We start from the raw sequence: 22,967 nt of genomic DNA on the forward strand, positions 1-22,967 counted from the left end.
TTTTAGTGTCTCCATAGTCTAAGAGCCATAGTTTTTTCAGTTTTTGGGCGATTATCTTAAGTAGGGTCTCATTTTTTGCGGGATGAGATGACGGTTTGATTGGCATCTATTTTGGGGTGCATATGACTTTTTGATTGCTTGCTATTACACTTTTTGTGACGTAAGATGACAAAAAATGGCTTTTATTTACACCGTTTTTATTTTTATTTTTTTACGGTGGTCATCTGAGGGGTTAGATCATGTGATATTTTTATAGAGCCGGGCGATACGGACGCGGCGATACCTAATATGTATACTTTTTTTTTATTTATGTAAGTTTTACACAATGATTTCATTTTTGAAACAAAAAAAATGATGTTTTAGTGTTTCCATAGTCTAAGAGCCATAGTTTTTTCAGTTTTTGGGCGATTATCTTGGGTAGGGTATGATTTTTGCGGGATGAGATGACGGTTTGATTGTTACAATTTTGGCGTACATGCGACTTTTTTGATCACTTTTATTACCTTTTTTGGGAAGTAAGGTGGGCAAAATTTCAATTTCATCATAGTTTTTTATTTTTTATTTTTATGGTGTTCACCGTTCGGGTAAAGTAACATGACCGTTTTATAGATCAGGTCGTTACGGACGCGGCGATACCAAACATGTGTAGGGAATTTTATTTTTTTCATTTTTTATCAGTGATAAATGTGTTTTTTGATTTTTTTTTCACTTTTATTCACTTTTTTTTGACCCAGACCCACTTGGTTCTTGAAGATCCAGTGGGTCTGATGTCTGAATAATACAGTACAGTACAATATATATTGTTCTGTACTGTATTTTACTTACACTGAACAGATCTATGCCTTTCAGCACAGATCTGTTCAGCACCATGGACAGCAGGACGCCTGAGAGGCGTCCTGTTGCCATGGGAACCTTCCCCGTCTGCTCAGAACTTCGCAGACGGGGAAGGGTAAGGAGGGGATCTCTCGGGGGGCTCTCTGGGGGCTCTCTCCCTCCCCATCGGGGGGCTGCAAAGGCACAGCAGCCCCCCGATGGGAGAGGGAGGGAGCTCCCTGCGCTGTTAACCTTTTCCATACAGCGGTCCGTACGGACCGCTGTATGGAAAGGGTTAAACGGCTGACATCGCATCGCAGATGTCAGCCGTTTATACCAGGGTGCCAGCAATGTGCTGGCACCCTGGTATCCCCACTAGACACCAACGATTATACAAGGGGAGGCGGGCGGGGGATCGCGATCCCGCCTGCCGCACCGCCTGCCGCACCGCCCGCCTCCCGCACCGCCCACACCGCCCGCAACCCTCCCCCTGCACCTCCCGCCACCATAAAAATCATTCGGGGGTGCAGGGGGGGGTGAATAAAACTTTTTTTTTAGGCATATAAAGTTTTTGATCCCCGCGGTCAGGGACTGCGGGGACCAGAAACTTCAGAAATCGCAGCAAACCGCAGGTCTGAATTGACCTGCGGTTTGCCGCGATCGCCGACATGGGGGGGTCACGGGACCCCCCCGCGCATTTAGCCTAGGTGCCTGCTCAATGATTTGAGCAGGCACCGGGTTCCGATCACTGCCAGCCGCACGGCAGTGATCGAAAATACACAGGGCGTACATGTACGCCCTGTGTCCTTAAGTACCAGGGCACAAGGGCGTACCTGTACGCCCTATGTCCTTAAGAGGTTAATAACTGGTTGAACCTCCTTTGGCAGCAATAACTTCAACCAAACGTTTCTTGTAGTTGCAGATCAGACGTGCACAACGGTCAGGAGTAATTCTTGACCATTCCTCTTTACAGAACTGTTTCAGTTCAGCAATATTCTTGGGATGTCTGGTGTGAATCGCTTTCTTGAGGTCATGCTACAGCATCTCAATCGGGTTGAGGTCAGGACTCTGACTGGGCCACTCCAGAAGGCACATTTTCTTCTGTTTAAGCCATTCTGTTGTTGATTTACTTCTATGCTTTGGGTCGTTGTCCTGTTGCAACACCCATCTTCTGTTGAGCTTCAGCTGGTGGACAGATGGCCTTAAGTTCTTCCAAACAACTCAACTTTGGTTTTATCTGTCCACAGAATATTTTGCCAGTACTGCTGTGGAACATCCAGGTGCTCTTGTGCAAACTGTAAACGTGCAGCAATGTTTTTTTGGACAGCAGTGGCTTCCTCTGTGGTATCCTCCCATGAAATCCATTCTTGTTTAGTGTTTTACGTATCGTAGATTCGCTAACAGGGATGTTAGCATATGCCAGAGACTTTTGTAAGTCTTTAGCTGACACTCTAGGATTCTTCTTCACCTCATTGAGCAGTCTGCGCTGTTCTCTTGCAGTCATCTTTACAGGACAGCCACTCCTAGGGAGAGGAGCAGCAGTGCTGAATTTTCTCCATTTATAGACAATTTGTCTTACCGTGGACTGATGAACAGCAAGGCTTTTGGAGATACTTTTATAACCCTTTCCAGCTTTATACAAGTCAACAATTCTTAATTGTAGATCTTCTGAGAGCTCTTTTGTGCGAGGCATCATTCACATCAGACAATGCTTCTTGTGAAAAGCAAACCCAGAACTGGTGTGTGTTTTTTATAGGGCAGGGCAGCTGTAACCAACACCTCCAATCTCATATCATTGATTGGACTCCAGTTGGCTGACACCTCACTCCAATTAGCTCTTGGAGATGTCATTAGTCGAAGGGTTCACATACTTTTTCCACCTGCACTGTGAATGTTTACATGGTGTGTTCAATAAAATTAATGGTAACATTTAATTCTTTGTGTGTTATTAGTTTAAGCAGATTGTGATTGTCTATTGTTGTGACTTAGATGAAGATCAGATCACATTTTATGACCAATTTGTGCAGAAATCCATATCATTCCAAAGGGTTCACATACTTTTTCTTGCAACTGTATGACCAGAACACTCGTCAATAGTGACACATTTGCTTGTCCTCACATCCTTTTCTGCACCAGTGGCATAACTTGTGCAACAGGCAAAAGTGTAGCTAGAGGGGGCTGGTAGAGCATATTCTCTAGGTTCTGGGTCTCAAGAGCAGCATCAACAAACCACTCTGCCTTGGCCAGGGTATTAACTAACACTGATGGCCAGTTCGCCCGCGAACACATGCGGGCTGTCATCTTAACTCACAAGTCCGGCGATGCACAGGTAAGTCCTTACCTGTGCCTGTGCCGGTCTGATACAAATGCGGTCACCGGGAGCAGGCAGTTCCGAGAACAGCCCGATGAAGGCCCCCGGCGGCTGTTCTCAGAACTGCCTGCTCCCGGTGACCGCATTTGTTTCAGACCAGCTCGCGCACAGGCACAGGTAAGGACTTAACTGTGCATCGCCGAACTTGTGAGTTAAGATGGCAGCCCGCATGTGTTCGCGGGCGAACACGGCGAACTGGCCATCACTGTTAACTAAGGCAGCAAACTACAACTGCCTCGGGGAAAGGTATGCCTTGCTACTTCTCTTAGTTAAATACGACAGATCAATACTAATGTGCAAATAAAAACAAGAAACAGTCCAACAAAAAAAAAAAGTCAGTTAAATGTAACAACTATTGAGAAGTCACTTATCTTTACTTAAGGTAAATTCAACTAGCACAGATCATGTATGCACTGATGTGAAATACTGGCTGGAACCTGTGGCTCCAGGAACTTTCCCCTCTCTTTCCAGCATCTGGTGCAGTACCCCAGAAGATGACTGCAAAGAGTTAATTGCTGCAAAAAGGTCAGGAGAATAAAGATAAGGCTTCACACTAGCCATCAACTTATGGGACTGAGAAGTGATGTCTGCAAACAGACTGATTTATTTAACCCTTGTACTCATAAACACCCCAAATAAGTAAAATGCAAACATAAATAATTGCCTTCAGTTGTCCATAACTTAACTTATTGTTATTGAATGAAATGCTTTATTGTTAAAGCACTTATTGTATTTCTTTATGCACTATGTGCACTAATGGCCATGTATGAGTAACATGTAGTTCATAAATTAGCAAACTGGTTAGGTTACCAGGGGGATGGACTCAGCCTGCTCCCTGGTTAAGTGAGTCTAGTCAGAGCAGAGCAAGGAAGAAGACCTACATTAAACCTTTGTCTCTGAGACTACAGCTGCCAGAGAAGTTTCTTTACCATCAGAGTAATCCTGAGAAAAAGAGACCAGACATGTTAGAAGATCTAGAACCAACCAGATCATGCACGCTTCAGATAAGCATTTGCTTGTTTATGGTATTGAGACTTTGCTGTGGAAAGGGTATATTGTTTTGGCAACGACCACATTTTGAGATGGACTAGCCATCCGTACCTAAAGATCTGCTATCCCTCAGTATGGAAATTGCAGAAATAGTTAACAAAAACTGAGTTGCATGCCTGTAGTTATTCAGAGAGACTGCAAAGTGTATCTAGAAAGGAAGACTCAGGGAGTAATACAACTAACATCATCGATGTTGCCTATACATAGCAATTGGGAGAAGACTGCACTGTTTTATACTTTGGAACTGTGCCTTTTGCTTTTATATGTACTACTGCTCCCACTATCAATCCACTAAAATGTAATGTATGTAATGCAACCAATGGGCTTGGCTATTGTCTCCACCTGTTGCCAGTTCTGCATCCGCCCTCTTGCCTTGCGCCCGTCAGTCACTGCATGGTCCCAGGGAGCACCAAGGAGAGGATTGCCTCTGTGAACTGTTAGTACCACTACCACCATCATAGTCACTACCACTCCTCCCATCCACCTCTCCCCTTCCTGGGATCGCTGCACTTTTCCCTATTCAGAGGATCTCAGTGGAGCCACGTCCAGGAATCTGCATAATATAACAGGTTTCCAATGAAGGTGAAGTACGTCATACCAGAATTACTGGTAGTTTTGTGGGAAAAGATTAATTATAAGTTGCATTTCATTCATTTAAACTCCTGCTCATTCTGGGCTTTGAAGTCAAGGAGGCGGTCCTATCAGTGACTGACAGCTATCTGTGTATACACAGTCATAGAGGGCAGGCTGTCAATCACTGATAGGACCACCTCCCTGACTTCAAAGCACAGATTGAGCAGGAATTAAAATGAATACATTTGAAGTTATAATTAATCTTTTCCCGCAAAACTATGTATCAATCTGCTCTGCTCCTCCTGCTCTTTAACATAGTGCTTGTAGCTTATATTGCATTTTCATGGTGATGGGTTCCCTTTAAGTGTACTCTCAAAATGTATCAGAGCTATTCCAAGTAATCTGGAGTCCATGCCTATTGCATTTAATGAAAACAGTTCATTGTTATACAACAACATTTTTAGGTAAGATTCTCATTAACAGTGTTTAATGTTTAACTCTAAATCTGCCTATCAGATTAATCAAGGCTTTTTTTCACAACTTTGTGATCATTTACCAGCAAAGTCAAAGCAAAATATGCATCTCAATCGGGTAATACACATGTTTTCTGTTTATTGTACTACTTGTGATATTGGAACAATATTACCCTTTAGTCTTTACATACACATTTCTAATCAAATACTTTGCATTATATTAGGTCCAACACTGGAGAATTCTTCCATTGATTATTGTGCTAGGTCTTGGTAGTGGTTTACCATATGGCTACCATATATCAGTGGTCAGCTCATCATCTTGGGTAAGCAAAAGTTCCCTTCTTTTTTTATGCAACCAAGTCAAATCAAACTTAATTTATTGAATATAATAATACATATAGCAAGCATTACAAATATTAAGGGGATTGTCTGACACCTAAAAGGTGGTTGGGCATGGGTTAAAAAATAAAATAAAAACACGACTCACCTTATCAGAGCTTCTTAGTTCTTGTACTGTGGCTCCTGTTGCCAATAGTTCTGCCCCTGCCAGACCAGAAGTGTGATGTACCATCTAACTGCATGTCACCACTGCTGGCCAATCATTGCATGTAGACTGCACATCACACTTCCAGTTTGGTGGGGATGGATAGCCTAGGAACCAGGAGCCAAAGAGCAGGAACCGGGAGGCTCCGACCTGGTGAGTGGTATTTATTTTTATTTTGAGCCCATGCTTGGTTACCCTTAAAATGTTTTTGATAGGTGCCCCTGTAAAAAAAAAACACACAGGACACATAGCATACATATGGCATTTGCATATAGGATACAAGGCACATTCACCGCTAACATATAGCACTAATGTCACACACGCTCCACTCACATATAGGACTGATAACATACATATACACCTCCCATACATGGCACATCATTTATACATAGGACACATGCCGCACATATAAATGCAGACACAATAGCACTGACATGTCTGCCAAAGTAGTGTACAGCATGCAATATCTCTAGCATCAATCAATGAAGGGATATTCCAGGTGTAAAAAAATCTGAATTACAGAATACATGTAAAAATACCAAAACATCCATTACTCACATGTTAAATCCCCACTGCTCCAATGCCAATGCCTCTTTGGTCCTCCGTTGGTCTTTGTTTACATGGCAGCAACCATACTGGCACAGACCACTGCAGCCAATCCTTAATGGCAGCAGACACATTCTTTAGAGCAATTAGCCTCAGTGGCCATATGCCAATATGGCTGCCACCATGTAAATAACGACTGGTGAGAACTACAGGACCATCATTAGTGGTGTAGTGGGGTAACTAACAGTATTGTTTTTTTTATTATTTTATCTTTTTTTTTACAGCTGGACAATCCCTTTAAAGGTCTTATTACATGGGCAGATTATTGTTAAGATGATCGCTAACCAGCTTTCATATGAACGCTCCTTAGCGATCATCTGGCAGTGTAATACTGCCGCTGATTACTCGATGAATGAGCAAACACTTATTTATTGGGTAATCGGGATCTTTTAACATGTTATAAAATCCTGGTTTCCGGCGGCAGATCACGCCGTGTAATAGGCACTCTGCTGTCGGCAAACAATGAGACAGCATAGGAACAAGCGATGCATTAGCGATTGCTCGTCCCTATACTGAGGAGGAAATCGCTGCATGTTATTGCAGCAGTCTCCTCCTCTAGCGAGTATGCGATTGACGGGAGTGAACGCTTCCCTCCCTACAATCGTCTGCTCTATCTGCCCGTGTAAGGCTCCATTGACACGTCCATATAATGGGTCCGCATCCGTTCCGCAAATTGCGGAACGGGTGCGGACCCATTCATTCTCTATGGGTTCGGAATGGATGCGCAGAGCACACTATGTGCTCTCCGCATCCGCATTTCCGGAGCGTGCCCCCGATCTTCTGGTCCGCGGCTCCAGAAAAAAATAGAACATGTCCTATTCTTTGAGGATGCTGGCCGGGTGTATTGCGGATCCGCAATGCACTACGGACGTCTGAATGGAGCCCAATACGGTTCTAATCCTCTAATGTACCTGATACAAGCTTATATACACAGTATTGCAACCCTATCCTTACACAGCTACGATAAACAAAGGCACTCCAAGCTAATTAAATACAAATCAGTAACAACTTTATTGCCTTGGGCTGGCGACTGCCACTGCAGTCTGTATTCTGTTCACACTGTGTATTTAATCCATTTATTATTATTCTTTCCTCCACTATGGATTCATTATTTAAATACAGTATTAGCATTTGCTCTTTAATATTGTGTATTCATTCTAGTGATAGGTCACCCCTTGGTGCATTGTAGTTTTCTCTATCATCTTTTGCTTGTTTTTAAATGTGTAATTTAATAAAATGGTTAATGATTTGTATTTAATTGGCATAGAGTACCTTTTTTTATAGGAGCTGTGTTTTATGTGATAACTGTATGTTTCCTATCTTTACTATGTACCCCCATATAGGACACCTATCCTATGTCCCCTATTTGCTCTTTACATGCTGTCTTACTTCTGAACATGCACTATTGAGGCTGAACTGACCCGTGTAGTCTGCTCAGCACTGCAAAGGACTCCCTTCAAAATCCTCTTCTGGTTGAGACTGATGGAGGGAGAATAAACACTTCAGCTCGTTCTCTTCTTCATCCTCTTTCATTCCCCAGCAGCCTCCATGAATCATATTGCTGAACCCTGTGAGGCTGCCTCCTACCTCAAAATTATGTCTCCTCTAAACTAGAAGAGACATAATTATTAGAGTCTTCTTACTGCTGACCCCCTTCCTCTTGGCCCCGGTGCAACTGAAACAACTGCACAAAATGTTAATGTATTGTATTTTATGCATTTTTTGTACCCAAAGACCAGTCCATTCTAACCCCTCTGTGGAGGAGTGGGCAAGTCCCATGTCCTGCAAGAAGGGTGGGGACCAGTTAGTTCCAGTTAGTTAGTGCTAGCTGACCCCCTGCTAAGGAAGCAGGTGTGCAGTGCTGCGTCCCTCCTGGACGTGTGTTGCCCACACCAGCCAGAACACCTCCAGTTCTGCTAGAGAAGAGAGACCACTTCTAGAAGTCTCATTAGCCAGGAAGAAGTTGCACTGTGCCTTGCCATAGAGTCAGACAAAGAGAGAAGTTGCAGTAGAAAGCAAAAAGAAAAGTTCTTATTTAATCCCGTCAACATAGTAGAGCCAAGAGGCTTTGCCTACCATTTTCATGCTAAAGCTTTCTGGATATCAAGACCAAGTCTGTAAACCGTTTGAAGAAACGTTTATGCAAAGTAAAGCTGTAGTTGAACTTCGTACAAAGTCTGGACTCAATTTCTTTCATCATCCTCTCCACCACCTATTCACCCTATTTGCTCTGCTTCGTCCGGTGACGCCTGGGGTTCCTGGATATCCAGGTAGGAACATCGTGACAAGTGTACAGCTACAACACCTAAAGGGACATTATAGGCCACCCTTACACCACTCTGGCATTCCTTCACCTGGGTTCCACCATCACCTTCTACATAGGGGGCCTAGTCCCTCGTTGCTGAAATGCAACTGGCATTACATTACATTTATCACATCTTAAAAGGACCCCAGTCGCATGTACATGCGTTGCAGAAGTTGCTAGTCATTCCGGAATTAGCTTGAACTCCTAAGAGAGCAGTATCACTGGGAATCTCCCTGCCCCATGCATCACAAAGCAGCAAACTTACCAGCCCTTGAGGGAACTAATTTACCGAAAGTCAAAAAAGGTAACTGTCTACATTAAGGTTACAGACATCTGCATGCAGTGAGAGCAAGCTTCAGGCCTAAGGACAGGAAATCGCCCTTCAGAGATTGTATTCCATTAGAGCTAATACATAGCTCAAGTGAAAAAGGTCAGTTGCACCCCTTGGTTGGTTTGTAAGGATGGTACAGATTGCAGGAAAGGGACCCATCCCTCCATCTCTCATACACATACTTGAAAATTGCATTGACTAACTGTGGAAACTGCATTTGATGTACACCATGCTTGTGTAACTTATCTATTGATTGCTGCAGTAAAGTACAGTGAAGTTGTTGCTGGTCTCATAATTGATTCCTGCATCACTACCACACTGCAAAGTGTTGGCATCACTACAACTGGGAGCCTGCCTTGCACCTCAAAACTACTAAGAGAACCACAGAACTGGAGTTTGCCCTGAAGGGAAGAAAAGTTGTTCCCTTCCCATCACTGCACACCAGCCCAGGGAGTGTCAGATCCTTGAGTATTGCAACTTATACTACCACCTTCTGGCCACTCACACACATGCTCCTGTGACCTGGGTCGCTGCACGGACAGTTTGTCTGCCCTTGGTCTTATGTTTGAATCTGCATATTTTCCCGTAGTTATGACTATCTTCTCCTAGGAGAGAATGCCTGAGCTTTAGATTGCCTAGTTCTCTAGTTACCAGTGAAGGTATGCTATTCTGACCAACTTCCTGTGAATCATACCTCTTCCTTTGTTACTGACTCTGATTCTCTGCTACCTTTCTTGATCTTAGCATGTTTCTCTTATTAACCCCTTTGCTGCCTACCCTGAACTCGGACTAATCTCTCGTTTCCGCACATACTTTGCCTGTCCTGACCTTAGCCTGACTATGTGACTGCATATATTTCCCAACCCTTCGCTGATCTGCATCGTGTCTCTGACCCCCTTGGGGTAATCTTCTCTTTTCTCTGGCCAGCATTGCCCCAACACCTCTCATGTCCTTTTCAGTTTGTCAAAGGCTTTATCAACCAGACCTGGATAAAAAGGTATGGATCAGCTGTGCCCCAAGAAACAATCACTCTGCTGTGGTCCACGGCTATTTCTCTCTACAGTCTTGGTGGACTGATGGGATCACTGGTATCCGCGTACCTGAGCAGAAGGTTTGGAAAGTGAGTACTTTTATTCCACAATTTATGTCATCTTCAAAAATTGACCAGTGGATTTTCCTACACCTCATCAGAATAATTATATCTGCTATATCCACAAAGCTTAACAAAATTGTTTGCAAGAATATGGAGAAGACAGAAGAATACATAGTTTGTCATTTGTATTACTGGATTTGCATTGCTTGGGTTATGTGCAATGTAGCCAAATGTATGTAGAAAGATGCAAGGCTCCTGATGTACCCCTCAAATTTTCTTCATTACAGCACTCTGAATGTTTATAATAGTTCTTCTACTTCCTGTCTAAAATTATTTCAAGTTTTAATTTTTTTTTATTCTCAGTACGTTTAATTATATCATCCAAGCAAATGTTTAGGTTTTACTACCTTAACCTTTGAGGTCCTGGATGTTTGGTCTCCTGCTATATCGTAATAATGGTTGGAGCTTTTTTATGATTCAGTAGACTACATTTATAAGTATGTAGTGCATGTATTTCTAACTTTATACTGCTGATGCATTTCCAACTTGTCCATGCCAGTCAAAACCATGTGTGATACTTACTTCTTCCCTTTTCTTCTCTTTAGGAGAAGGTCTCACATCTTCAGTGACCTTTTGGGTATAACTGGCTCTCTGTGCCTTGGTATTAGCGAGATTGTAGGATTATATGAAATTATTTTTGTGGGACGGTTTCTCTATGGATTCACAGCAGGTACATGTTAGGAACAAGAGTTCTTTTTCTGTAAATTGTCTTCAAAAACATGGGTCACAGTGACAGTTATTATATTTCACCATATAGTTAGCCAGTTTTCTAAGAAAGTTATTTACATTTGAATAGTTGTACATACCTTGTACAAGACCTAATCAAATATTACGTAGTAATGCCCACCCAGTTCAATGTAGTCTCCTGCAATATTAATCAAGAGGAAGGAAAAATCCCCAATGGAGCAGAACCCTCATTTTCTTAACTTAGGGGAAAAAGGCTTTCCTATCTTCAAAGTGAATCATTGGATCAACAGTCCATTCCTAGTAATCTGATAACCATATCTTGTATTATTATTACTACTAAAAAAGACATCCAGGCCCCTTTCAAACTCTTTCAATAAATTAACCATGACAACCTTAGAGGGCATAGAGTGCTACAGTCTCTCTGCTCTTACAGGACAGGACCCCTTTTATGTTAGTGTACAAACTTTTTTGCTACTAAAAGTGGATGGTCCTCTAGGCATAGTTATGTCTTACCATAGCTGATAACAGAACTGTTACTTTGCAGATACATCAGCTTTTTATTTCTGGCAGGTTTGGCACTTAACATTTATATTCAGTATCTTGGAGAAATCTCTCCCCGTAACCTTCGAGGATTCATCAACACTTCGGCTCCAATCTTTGTAACATCAGGGAAACTCTTTGGTCAACTTGTTGGACTCAGGTAAGAGCCAGGAACAAATATCATATAAAGGAAAAATGTAATATACCTAATATCTGATATTAAAATTGACTAATTTCTTAACAATGTAAAGCAGGGTTGTCACCTGGAACACCCCTATCATTTAGAGTTTAATGCCAAAGCATTGCTCATACAAACTCTGCCCAGTTTTGCTTCTATCAGTAGATTTATTTGGCAGATTCACATTTATGCTTTTTTTTAAAAAAAAATTCCCCATATCCTTTCCAGGGAGGTTCTTGGCACAGCGACATTGTGGCCCTGGATGCTCTCACTTTGTGGTTTTGCACAACTGCTGCAATTAATAGTAATGCACTTTTACCCAGAGACTCCTCCATATCTGATATTAGTGAAGAAAGACCAGGATCGCTGTATAAAAGGTAAATTACTATTATAATTAGTCACATTTCTTTAAAATAGAATTTACAGAATTGACTAGTTTACTTATAGGGGTTGTCTGGGAATACCTAACTTTTCTGTGATGCCTTCAGCCTGCCTCTGCTATCGAAAGATTCATATTTACCTGCTCCCCACCGATTCAGTATGGCGTTTCGATCTTCTATAATAGTCTTGTTTACTTCCAGCTTTGTATGGTGATGGTCACCTGCTCCACTACGGCCAACCACTAACTTCAGTGGTGATGTGTTGCTTGTGGACAAGTCACAGCTAAATCCAGTGGTTGGGTACGGCAGAGCAGGTTACCATGCCTGTGCTCAGCTCACAGTAAACAAGCTGCAAACTGGAATATGGACATGTGGGAGTCAACACACAGGATCAGAGCAACGGGGAGCCCAAAGTAAAAAATACACTTAATAAATTCTACAAAAATAAGAAGCTGATGAAATAGAATTTAATTTGAATTTCAGGAAAAATTCAATTCGCACTGAAGCAGAATTGCCTCGCGCTTCGTGGTAACGAATCACATTTTTTCCTAAAATGGCTTCTGCACGTGTGAGGACATGGAGAAAGGGACTCTGGTAAGGTGGGATCATCCATAATGCCATGCATGCATGCAGCCAGTCAGCAGCCTAGCCTCAGCCATCTTGGATTCTGCCATTTTCCAGTGCACTTAAGGCAGAGAGAGACGTCAGCAAGTGCTAGGGAAAGTGTTCGAAAAAACAATTTCATTGTGCTGATAAAGCGATTTACAAGTGCAGGGAAAGGATAGGGAGTAGTGTTGATCGAGCATGTTCGGCCGAACACCTGTTCGGCTCAAGCATCTCGATGCTCGGCACATGGCGGTATTCGGCCGAATACCGCATGTGCTCGAGCGCAATTTTCGAGTCTCCGTGCCGCACATTTTTTGCCTGCTACGCAGCCAATAAACGTGCAGGTAAGTACTGACCTCACTGTAATGCCGTAGCCATGTTGGCTGATGGCATTATAGTGATTGGCTGGCCGGAATGCATGTTCGGCTCATTCTTAGTCAGGGAGAGCTGTGCTGAGGAAGGGACAGACAGTGTAGGGAGTGATTTAAGAATATTACCACCAAAACTTTTCAGAGACCCAAAAGTCCTTTTAAGGACTATTTTGTGTGGCAGCAGCAATCTATATTTTTAGCGCAACCCGCAAAATGGACAAGAATAGGACATGTTTAGAGTTGAGCGAACACCTGGATGTTCGGGTTCGAGAAGTTCGGCCGAACTTCCCGGAAATGTTCGGGTTCGGGATCCGAACCCGACCCGAACTTCGTCCCGAACCCGAACCCCATTGAAGTCAATGGGGACCCGAACTTTTCGGCACTAAAAAGGCTGTAAAACCGCCCAGGAAAGAGCTAGAGGGCTGCAAAAGGCAGCAACATGTAGGTAAATCCCCTGCAAACAAATGTGGATAGGGAAATGAATTAGAATAAAAATAAAAAAAATAAAAATTAACCAATATCAATTGGACAGAGGTCCCATAGCAGAGAATCTGGCTTCACGTCAGCAGAGAATCAGTCTCTTCATGCCATAGCAGAGAATCTGGCTTCATGTCAGCAGAGAATCAGTCTCTTCATGCCATAGCAGAGAATCTGGCTTCATGTCAGCAGAGAATCAGTCTTCATGTCATAGCAGAGAATCAGGCTTCACGTCACCCACCACTGGAACAGGCCACTGTCACATATTTAGGCCCCGGCACCCAGACAGAGGAGAGAGGTCCCGTAACAGAGAATCTGGCTTCATGTCAGCAGAGAATCAGTCTTCATGTCATAGCAGAGAATCAGGCTTCACGTCACCCACCACTGGAACAGGCCACTGTCACATATTTAGGCCCCGGCACCCAGACAGAGGAGAGAGGTCCCGTAACAGAGAATCTGGCTTCATGTCAGCACAGAATCCGTCTTCATGTCATAGCAGAGAATCAGGCTTCACGTCACTCACCACTGGAAGAGGCCACTGTCACACATTTAGGCCCTGGCACCCAGACAGAGGAGAGAGGTCCCGTAACAGAGAATCTGGCTTCATATCAGCATAGAATCAATCATCATGTCATAGCAGAGAATCAGGCTTTACGTCACCCACCACTGGAACAGGCCACTGTCACACATTTAGGCCCTGGCACCCAGACAGAGGAGAGAGGTCCCGTAACAGAGAATCTGGCTTCATGTCAGCACAGAATCAGTCTTCATGTCATAGCAGAGAATCAGGCTTCACGTCACCCACCACTGGAACAGGCCACTGTCACATATTTAGGCCCCGGCACCCAGACAGAGGAGAGAGGTCCCGTAACAGAGAATCTGGCTTCATGTCAGCACAGAATCAGTCTTCATGTCATAGCAGAGAATCAGGCTTCACGTCACCCACCACTGGAACAGGCCACTGTCACATATTTAGGCCCAGGCAGCCAGGCAGAGGAGAGAGGTCCCGTAACAGAGAATCTGACTTCATGTCAGCACAGAATCAGTCTTCATGTTATAGCAGAGAATCAGGCTTCACGTCACCCACCACTGGAACAGGCCACTGTCACATATTTAGGCCCCGGCACCCAGACAGAGGAGAGGTTTATTCAACTTTGGGTTGCCCCGCAATATAATGGTAAAATGAAAATAAAAATAGGATTGAATGAGGAAGTGCCCTGGAGTACAATAATATATGGTTAAGGGGAGGTAGTTAATGTCTAATCTGCACAAGGGATGGAGAGGTCCTGTGGGATCCATGCCTGGTTCATTTTTATGAACGTCAGCTTGTCCACATTGGCTGTAGACAGGCGGCTGCGTTTGTCTGTAATGACGCCCCCTGCCGTGCTGAATACACGTTCAGACAAAACGCTGGCCACCGGGCAGGCCAGAACCTCCAAGGCATAAAAGGCTAGCTCTGGCCACGTGGACAATTTGGAGACCCAGAAGTTGAATGGGGCCGAACCATCAGTCAGTACGTGGAGGGGTGTGCACAGGTACTGTTCCACCATGTTAGTGAAATGTTGCCTCCTGCTAACACGTTCCGTATCAGGTGGTGGTGCTGTTAGCTGTGGCGTGGTGACAAAACTTTTTCACATCTCTGCCATACTAACCCTGCCCTCAGAGGAGCTGGCCGTGACACAGCTGCGTTGGCGACCTCTTGCTCCTCCTCTGCCTTCGCCTTGGGCTTCCACTGGTTCCCCTGTGACATTTTGGAATGCTCTCAGTAACGCGTCTACCAACGTGCGCTTGTACTCGCGCATCTTCCTATCACGCTCCAGTGTAGGAAGTAAAGTGGGCACATTGTCTTTGTACCGGGGATCCAGCAGGGTGGCAACCCAGTAGTCCGCACACGTTAAAATGTGGGCAACTCTGCTGTCGTTGCGCAGGCACTGCAGCATGTAGTCGCTCATGTGTGCCAGGCTGCCCAGAGGTAAGGACAAGCTGTCCTCTGTGGGAGGCGTATCGTCATCGTCCTGTGTTTCCCCCCAGCCACGCACCAGTGATGGGCCCGAGCTGCTTTAGGTGCCACCCCGCTGTGAACATGCTTCATCCTCATCCTCCTCCACCTCCTCCTCATCCTCGTCCTCCTCGTCCTCCAGTAGTGGGCCCTGTCTGGCCACATTTGTACCTGGCCTCTGCTGTTGCAAAAAACCTCCCTCTGAGTCACTTCGAAGAGACTGGCCTGAAAGTGCTAAAAATGACCCCTCTTCCTCCTGGGCCACCTCCTCTTCCATCATCGCCCTAAGTGTTTTCTCAAGGAGACATAGAAGTGGTATTGTAACGCTGATAACGGCGTCATCGCCACTGGCCATGTTGGTGGAGTACTCGAAACAGCGCAACAGGGCACACAGGTCTCGCATGGAGACCCAGTCATTGGTGGTGAAGTGGTGCTGTTCCGCAGTGCGACTGACCCGTGCGTGCTGCAGCTGAAACTCCACTATGGCCTGCTGCTGCTCGCACAGTCTGTCCAGCATGTGCAAGGTGGAGTTCCACCTGGTGGGCACGTCGCATATGAGGCGGTGACCGGGAAGGCCGAAGTTACGCTGTAGCACAGACAGGCGAGCAGTGGCAGGGTGTGAACGCCGGAAGCGCGAACAGACGGCCCGCACTTTATGCAACAGCTCTGACATGTCGGGGTAGTTGCGAATGAACTTCTGCACCACCAAATTCAGCACATGCGCCAGGCAAGGGATGTGCGTCAAACCGGCTAGTCCCAGAGCTGCAACGAGATTTCGCCCATTATCGCACACCACCAGGCCGGGCTTGAGGCTCACCGGCAGCAACCACTCGTCGGTCTGTTGTTCTATACCCCGCCACAACTCCTGTGCGGTGTGGGGCCTGTCCCCCAAACATATGAGTTTCAGAACGGCCTGCTGACGTTTACCCCGGGCTGTGCTGAAGTTGGTGGTGAAGGTGTGTGGCTGACTGGATGAGCAGGTGGAAGAAGAGGAGGAGGAAGCTGAGTAGGAGGAGGAGGAGACAGGAGGCAAAGAATGTTGCCCTGCGATCCTTGGCGGCGGAAGGACGTGCGCCAAACAGCTCTCCGCCTGGGGCCCAGCCACCACTACATTTACCCAGAGTGCAGTTAGGGAGATATAGCGTCCCTGGCCGTGCTTACTGGTCCACGTATATGTGGTTAGGTGGACCTTGCCACAGATGGCGTTGCGCAGTGCACACTTGATTTTATCGGACACTTGGTTGTGCAGGGAAGGCACGGCTCTCTTGGAGAAGTAGTGGCGGCTGGGAACAACATACTGTGGGACAGCAAGCGACATGAGCTGTTTGAAGCTGTCTGTGTCCACCAGCCTAAATGACAGCATTTCATAGGCCAGTAGTTTAGAAATGCTGGCATTCAGGGCCAGGGATCGAGGGTGGCTAGGTGGGAATTTACGCTTTCTCTCAAATGTTTGTGAGATGGAGAGCTGAACGCTGCCGTGTGACATGGTTGAGATGCTTGGTGACGCAGGTGGTGGTGTTGGTGGTACATCCCATGTTTGCTGGGCGGCAGGTGCCAACGTTCCTCCAGAGGCGGAGGAAGAGGCCGAGGCGGCAGCAGCAGAAGAGGCCGAGGCGGCAGCAGCAGAAGAGGTAGCAGGGGGAGCCTGAGTGACTTCCTTGTTTTTAAGGTGTTTACTCCACTGCAGTTCATGCTTTGCATGCAGGTGCCTGGTCATGCAGGTTGTGCTAAGGTTCAGAACGTTAATGCCTCGCTTCAGGCTCTGATGGCACAGCATGCAAACCACTCGGGTCTTGTCGTCAGCACATTGTTTGAAGAAGTCCCATGCCAGGGAACTCCTTGAAGCTGCCTTTGGGGTGCTCGGTCCCAGATGGCGGCGGTCAGTAGCAGGCGGAGTCTCTTAGCGGCGGATGTTCTGATTTTGCCCACTGCTCCCTCTTTTGCTACGCTGTTGGCTCGGTCTCACCACTGCCTCTTCCTCCGAACTGTGAAAGTCAGTGGCACGACCTTCATTCGTCCCCTGCATCGTCTTCCACCCAGTCTTGATCCCTGACCTCCTGTTCAGTCTGCACACTGCAGAAAGACGCAGCAGTTGGCACCTGTGTTTCGTCATCATCAGAGACGTGCTGAGGTGGTATTCCCATGTCCTCATCATCAGGAAACATAAGTGGTTGTGCGTTAGTGCATTCTATCTCTTCCACCCTTGGGGAAGGGCTAGGTGGATGCCCTTGGGAAACCCTGGCAGCAGAGTCTTCAAACAGCATAAGAGACTGCTGCATAACTTGAGGCTCAGACAGCTTCCCTGATATGCATGGGGGTGATGTGACAGACTGATGGGCTTGGTTTTCATGCGCCATCTGTGCGCTTTCTGCAGAAGACTGGGTGGGAGATAATGTGAACGTGCTGGATGCACTGTCGGCCACCCAATTGACTAATGCCTGTACCTGCTCAGGCCTTACCATCCTTAGAACGGCATTGGGCCCCACCAAATATCCCTGTAAATTCTGGCGGCTACTGGGACCTGAGGTAGTTGGTACACTAGGACGTGTGGCTGTGGCAGAATGGCCACGTCCTCTCCCAGCACCAGAGGGTCCACTAACACCACCACGACCATGTCCACGTCGGCGTCCCTTACTAGATGTTTTCCTCATTGTTCCCGTTCACCACAATAAGAAAAATATTATTCGGGCCAATGTATTGAATTAAAATTCAGGCCTTTTTTTACAGACACCTAACACTGTCTGGCTATCTATTTAGGTACCGTATTACACTAATACAGGCACACCAGTAATGACAGATTTAGCTGAATATAAATGTGAGGCCTATTTTTTAGGCGCTGTGTGACAGGTATACGTTTAATCACAGAATTAGACTTGTATCTGCACTGTAGCGTTTGTGTTAAGTTTTTCAGAATGACACTATCAGCACCTTGAATCTAATATACCCTTTTTGGGATAGATTTAAAGTAGGCCTGATATAGCAGAAACTACTAATTTTGAGAATGGCAAATTTGGGAATAGTTTTTCAACCCAGAACAAAAACTGTGCTTTTACGGTCACTACAAATAATTTGACCAGCTAAAACAGTACTGATTTGGAGGAATATAAATGTCAGGCCTATTTTTTAGGCGCTGTGTGACAGGTATACGTTTAATCACAGAATTAGACTTGTATCTGCACTGTAGCGTGTGTGTTAAGTTTTTCAGAATGACATTATCAGCACCTTGAATCTAATATACCCTTTTTGGGATAGATTTAAAGTAGGCCTGATATAGCAGAAACTACTAATTTTGAGAATGGCAAATTTGGGAATTGTTTTTCAACCCAGAACAAAAACTGTGCTTTTACGGTCACTACAAATAATTTGACCAGCTAAAACAGTACTGATTTGGAGGAATATAAATGTCAGGCCTATTTTTTAGGCGCTGTGTGACAGGTATACGTTTAATCACAGAATTAGACTTGTATCTGCACTGTAGCGTGTGTGTTAAGTTTTCAGAATGACACTATCAGCACCTTGAATCTAATATACCCTTTTTGGGATAGATTTAAAGTAGGCCTGATATAGCAGAAACTACTAATTTTGAGAATGGCAAATTTGGGAATAGTTTTTCAACCCAGAACAAAAACTGTGCTTTTACGGTCACTACAAATAATTTGACCAGCTAAAACAGTACTGATTTGGAGGAATATAAATGTCAGGCCTATTTTTTAGGCGCTGTGTGACAGGTATACGTTTAATCACAGAATTAGACTTGTATCTGCACTGTAGCGTGTGTGTTAAGTTTTTCAGAATGACACTATCAGCACCTTGAATCTAATATACCCTTTTTGGGATAGATTTAAAGTAGGCCTGATATAGCAGAAACTACTAATTTTGAGAATGGCAAATTAGGGAATTGTTTTTCAACCCAGAACAAAAACTGTGCTTTTACGGTCACTAAAAATAACTTGACCAGCTAAAACAGTACTGATTTGGAGGAATAGAAATGTCAGGCCTATTTTTTAGGCGCTGTGTGACAGGTATACGTTTAATCACAGAATTAGACTTGTATTTGCACTGTAGCGTGTGTGTTAAGTTTTTCAGAATGACACTATCAGCACCTTGAATCTAATATACCCTTTTTGGGATAGATTTAAAGTAGGCCTGATATAGCAGAAACTACAAATTTTGAGAATGGCAAATTAGGGAATTGTTTTTCAACCCAGAACAAAAACTGTGCTTTTACGGTCACTAAAAATAACTTGACCAGCTAAAACAGTATTGATTTGGAGGAATAGAAATGTCAGGCCTATTTTTTAGGCGCTGGGTGACAGGCTCAACTTGCCCCTGATGTAGTATATGGCCAAAAAATAACCACACTATTGATGGTTAAATGCACTTGGGTGACACAGGCTCAGCCTGCACCTGATGTAGTATATGGCCAAAAAATAACCACACTATTGATGGTTAAATGCACTTGATGAAAGCTTGACCCTGATGTAGGATATAGCAAAAAATAACCACACTATTGATGGTTAAATGCACTTGGGTGACACAGGCTCAGCCTGCACCTGATGTAGTATATGGCCAAAAAATAACCACACTATTGATGGTTAAATGCACTTGGGTGACACAGGCTCAGCCTGCACATGATGTAGGATATAACAGAAAATAACCACACTATTGATGTTTAAATGCACTTGGTGGTAGCTTGTGCTGGCGCACCACAAGCCACAAAATAGCCGCCGATCACCCCAGAAAAAAGTGATATAAAAACGCTCTGGGCAGCCTAAAAAAAGTGAGCAATTCAATATCAGCACTTCAATGATCCACAGCTGGAGATCGATCACTGAATGAAGTCTTTTGGAGGAGTTAATCTGCCTAATCTTGCCCTAACGTCGCAGCAGCAACCTCTCCCTACGCTTGTATCAGCAGAGTGACGTGCAGCGCTACGTGACCCAAGCTTATATAGAGGCTGGGTCACATGCTGCACTGGCCAATCACAGCCATGCCAATAGTAGGCAAGGCTGTGATGGCCTCTTGGGGCAAGTAGTATGACGCTTGTTGATTGGCTGCTTTGCAGCCTTTCAAAAAGCGCCAAGAAAGTGCCGAACACCGAACCCGAACCCGGACTTTTACGAAAATGTTCGGGTTCGGGTCCGTGTCACGGACACCCCAAAATTCGGTACGAACCCGAACTATACAGTTCGGGTTCGCTCATCCCTAGACATGTTATATTTTTTTTGCGGGGCTAAGGAACGGAGCAACGGATGCGGACACCACACAGAGTGCTGTCCGCATCTTTTGCAGCCCCATTGAAGTGAATGGGTCCGCACCCGGCTCGGATGTGGACCAGAACAACGGTCATGTGCATGAGGCCTAAGGACTATTGTGTGTGGGAGCAATATCTATTTTTAGCGCATCCTGCGCTAAGTAGCGTACAATAGTTAGGCCGCTGCAGACAAGTGACATTAGCTGCGCCACATCTCCAGTGTAAAGTGTGCGCATCCCAAAAATATCTGTGACATACAGTGTCCTTTTTCCGTAGACGGTGTCCGCTGCGGACAGTGACATTAGCTGCACCACATCTCCTGTGTAAAGTGTGCACATCCAAAAAATATCTGTGACATACAGTGCACTTTTTCAATAGAAGGAGTCCGCTGTGGACAGTGACATTAGCTGTGCCACATCTGCAGTGTAACGTGTGCGCTTAAATTTTTTTATCTGTGACATACAGTGTACTTTTCCGTAGATGGTGTCTGCTGCGGACAGGGACATTACCAGCGCCACATCTGCAGTGTAACGTGTGCGCTTCTAAAATGTATCTCTGACATATAGTGTACTTTTTCTGTAGACAGTGTCTGCTGCGGACAGTGATATTACCAGTGCCACACCTCCTGTGTAAAGTGTGCGCATCCAAAAAATATCTGTGACATACAGTGTACTTTTTCAATAGACGGTGTCTGCTGCCGACAGTGACATTAGCTGTGCCACATCTCCAGTGTAAAGTGTACGCATCCAAAAAATATCTGTGACATACAGTGTACTTTTTCCATAGACGGTGTCCACTGCAGACAGTGACATTAGCTGTGGCACATCTCCAGTGTAAAGTGTGCGCATCCAAAAAATATCTGACATCCCGTGTATTTTTTCCGTAGACGGTGTCCGCTGCGGACAGTGACATTAGCTGTGCCACATCTCCTGTGTAAAGTGTGCGCATCCCAAAAATATCTGTGATATCCAGTGTCCTTTTCCGGTAGACAGTGTCCGCTGCAGACAGTGACATTTGCTGCACCACATCTCCAGTGTAAAGTGTGCGCATCCCAAAAATATCTGTGACATACAGTACTTTTTCAATAGATGGTGTCCGCTGTGGACAGTGACATTAGCTGTGCCACAACTGCAGTGTAACGTGTGCGCTTAAAAAAATGTATCTGTGACATACAGTGTACTTTTCCGTAGACGGTGCCTGCTGCGGACAGTGACATTACCAGCGCCACATCTGCAGTGTAACGTGTGCGATTCTAAAATGTATCTGTGACATACAGTGTACTTTTTTAATAGACGGTGTCTTCTGCAGACAGTGACATTACCAGCACCACAGCTGCAGTGTAACGTGTGCGCTTCTAAAATTTATCTCTGACATACAGGGTACTTTTTCCGTAGACGGTGTCTGCTGCAGACAGTGACATTACCAGCGCCACATCTGCAGTGTAACGTGTGCGCTTCTAAAATTTATCCTTGACATACAGGGTACTTTTTCCGTAGACTGTGTCTGCTGCGGACAATGACATTACCAGTGTCACATCTGCAGTGTAACGTGTGCGCTTCTAAAATTTATCTGTGACATACAGGGTACTTTTTCCGTAGACGGTGTCTGCTGCGGACAGTGACATTACCAGCGCCACATCTGCAGTGTAACGTTTGCGCTTCTAAAATTTATCTGTGACATACAGTGTACTTTGTCAATAGACAGTGTTCGCTTCTGACAGTGACATTACCAGGGCCACATCTGCAGTGTAACGTATGCGCTTCAAAGATTTATCTGACATACAGTGTACTTTTTTGCGTAGACACTGCGTACAGTGATATTACCGGTGGTACCTCTACTGTATAACGTTTCCTCATCCCAAATACCTGTGACATTCCCTGTAATTTTTCATTACCCGCTGGTGACAGCATTGACATTATCTGCAGGATATCTCCTGTGTGACGTTTTCACATCCCAAATACCTTTTTAAATTTGTTTGCGCATACACTTCCAAATCCTACGCTACTGTACGTGTGACAGACTTTCAATCATATATAACATTTAATATGAAGAAGGGGAGCAGTAAGGGACGGGGCAGTGGCCGTGATGCTGATGGTGCACGCAGAGGCCGTGGCCCTGGGCGCGGTGAAACTGTGCCTGCTGCCAGAGCACAAGAAAAACAATCATCCACGATACCTAGCTTCATGTCCCAGTTTGCAGGGCTGCGCAGGACACCACTCTTAAAGTCAGTCCAGTGAGACCAGGAGGTCGGTTGGA

General features: G+C 45.0%; 1 protein-coding gene across 2 annotated transcripts in view; it reads left to right on the forward strand.

The window, feature by feature from the left end:
- LOC120988734 (solute carrier family 2, facilitated glucose transporter member 9-like) overlaps positions 1-22,967 on the forward strand; it is a 135,724-nt gene that overhangs the window by 16,403 nt on the left and 96,354 nt on the right. The window contains exons 2-6 of one of the 2 annotated variants that reach the window (XM_040416381.1): positions 5,505-5,603; positions 10,026-10,186; positions 10,765-10,889; positions 11,477-11,606; positions 11,853-12,001. In XM_040416381.1, coding sequence (XP_040272315.1) covers positions 5,505-5,603; positions 10,026-10,186; positions 10,765-10,889; positions 11,477-11,606; positions 11,853-12,001 — 664 coding nt within the window. The remainder of the gene's footprint in view (positions 1-5,504; positions 5,604-10,025; positions 10,187-10,764; positions 10,890-11,476; positions 11,607-11,852; positions 12,002-22,967) is intronic. The other variant, XM_040416382.1, reaches the window with a different exon arrangement.

The sequence above is a fragment of the Bufo bufo genome, chromosome 2, assembly GCF_905171765.1.
Source record: "Bufo bufo chromosome 2, aBufBuf1.1, whole genome shotgun sequence".
In the NCBI taxonomy this organism is placed as follows: domain Eukaryota; kingdom Metazoa; phylum Chordata; class Amphibia; order Anura; family Bufonidae; genus Bufo; species Bufo bufo.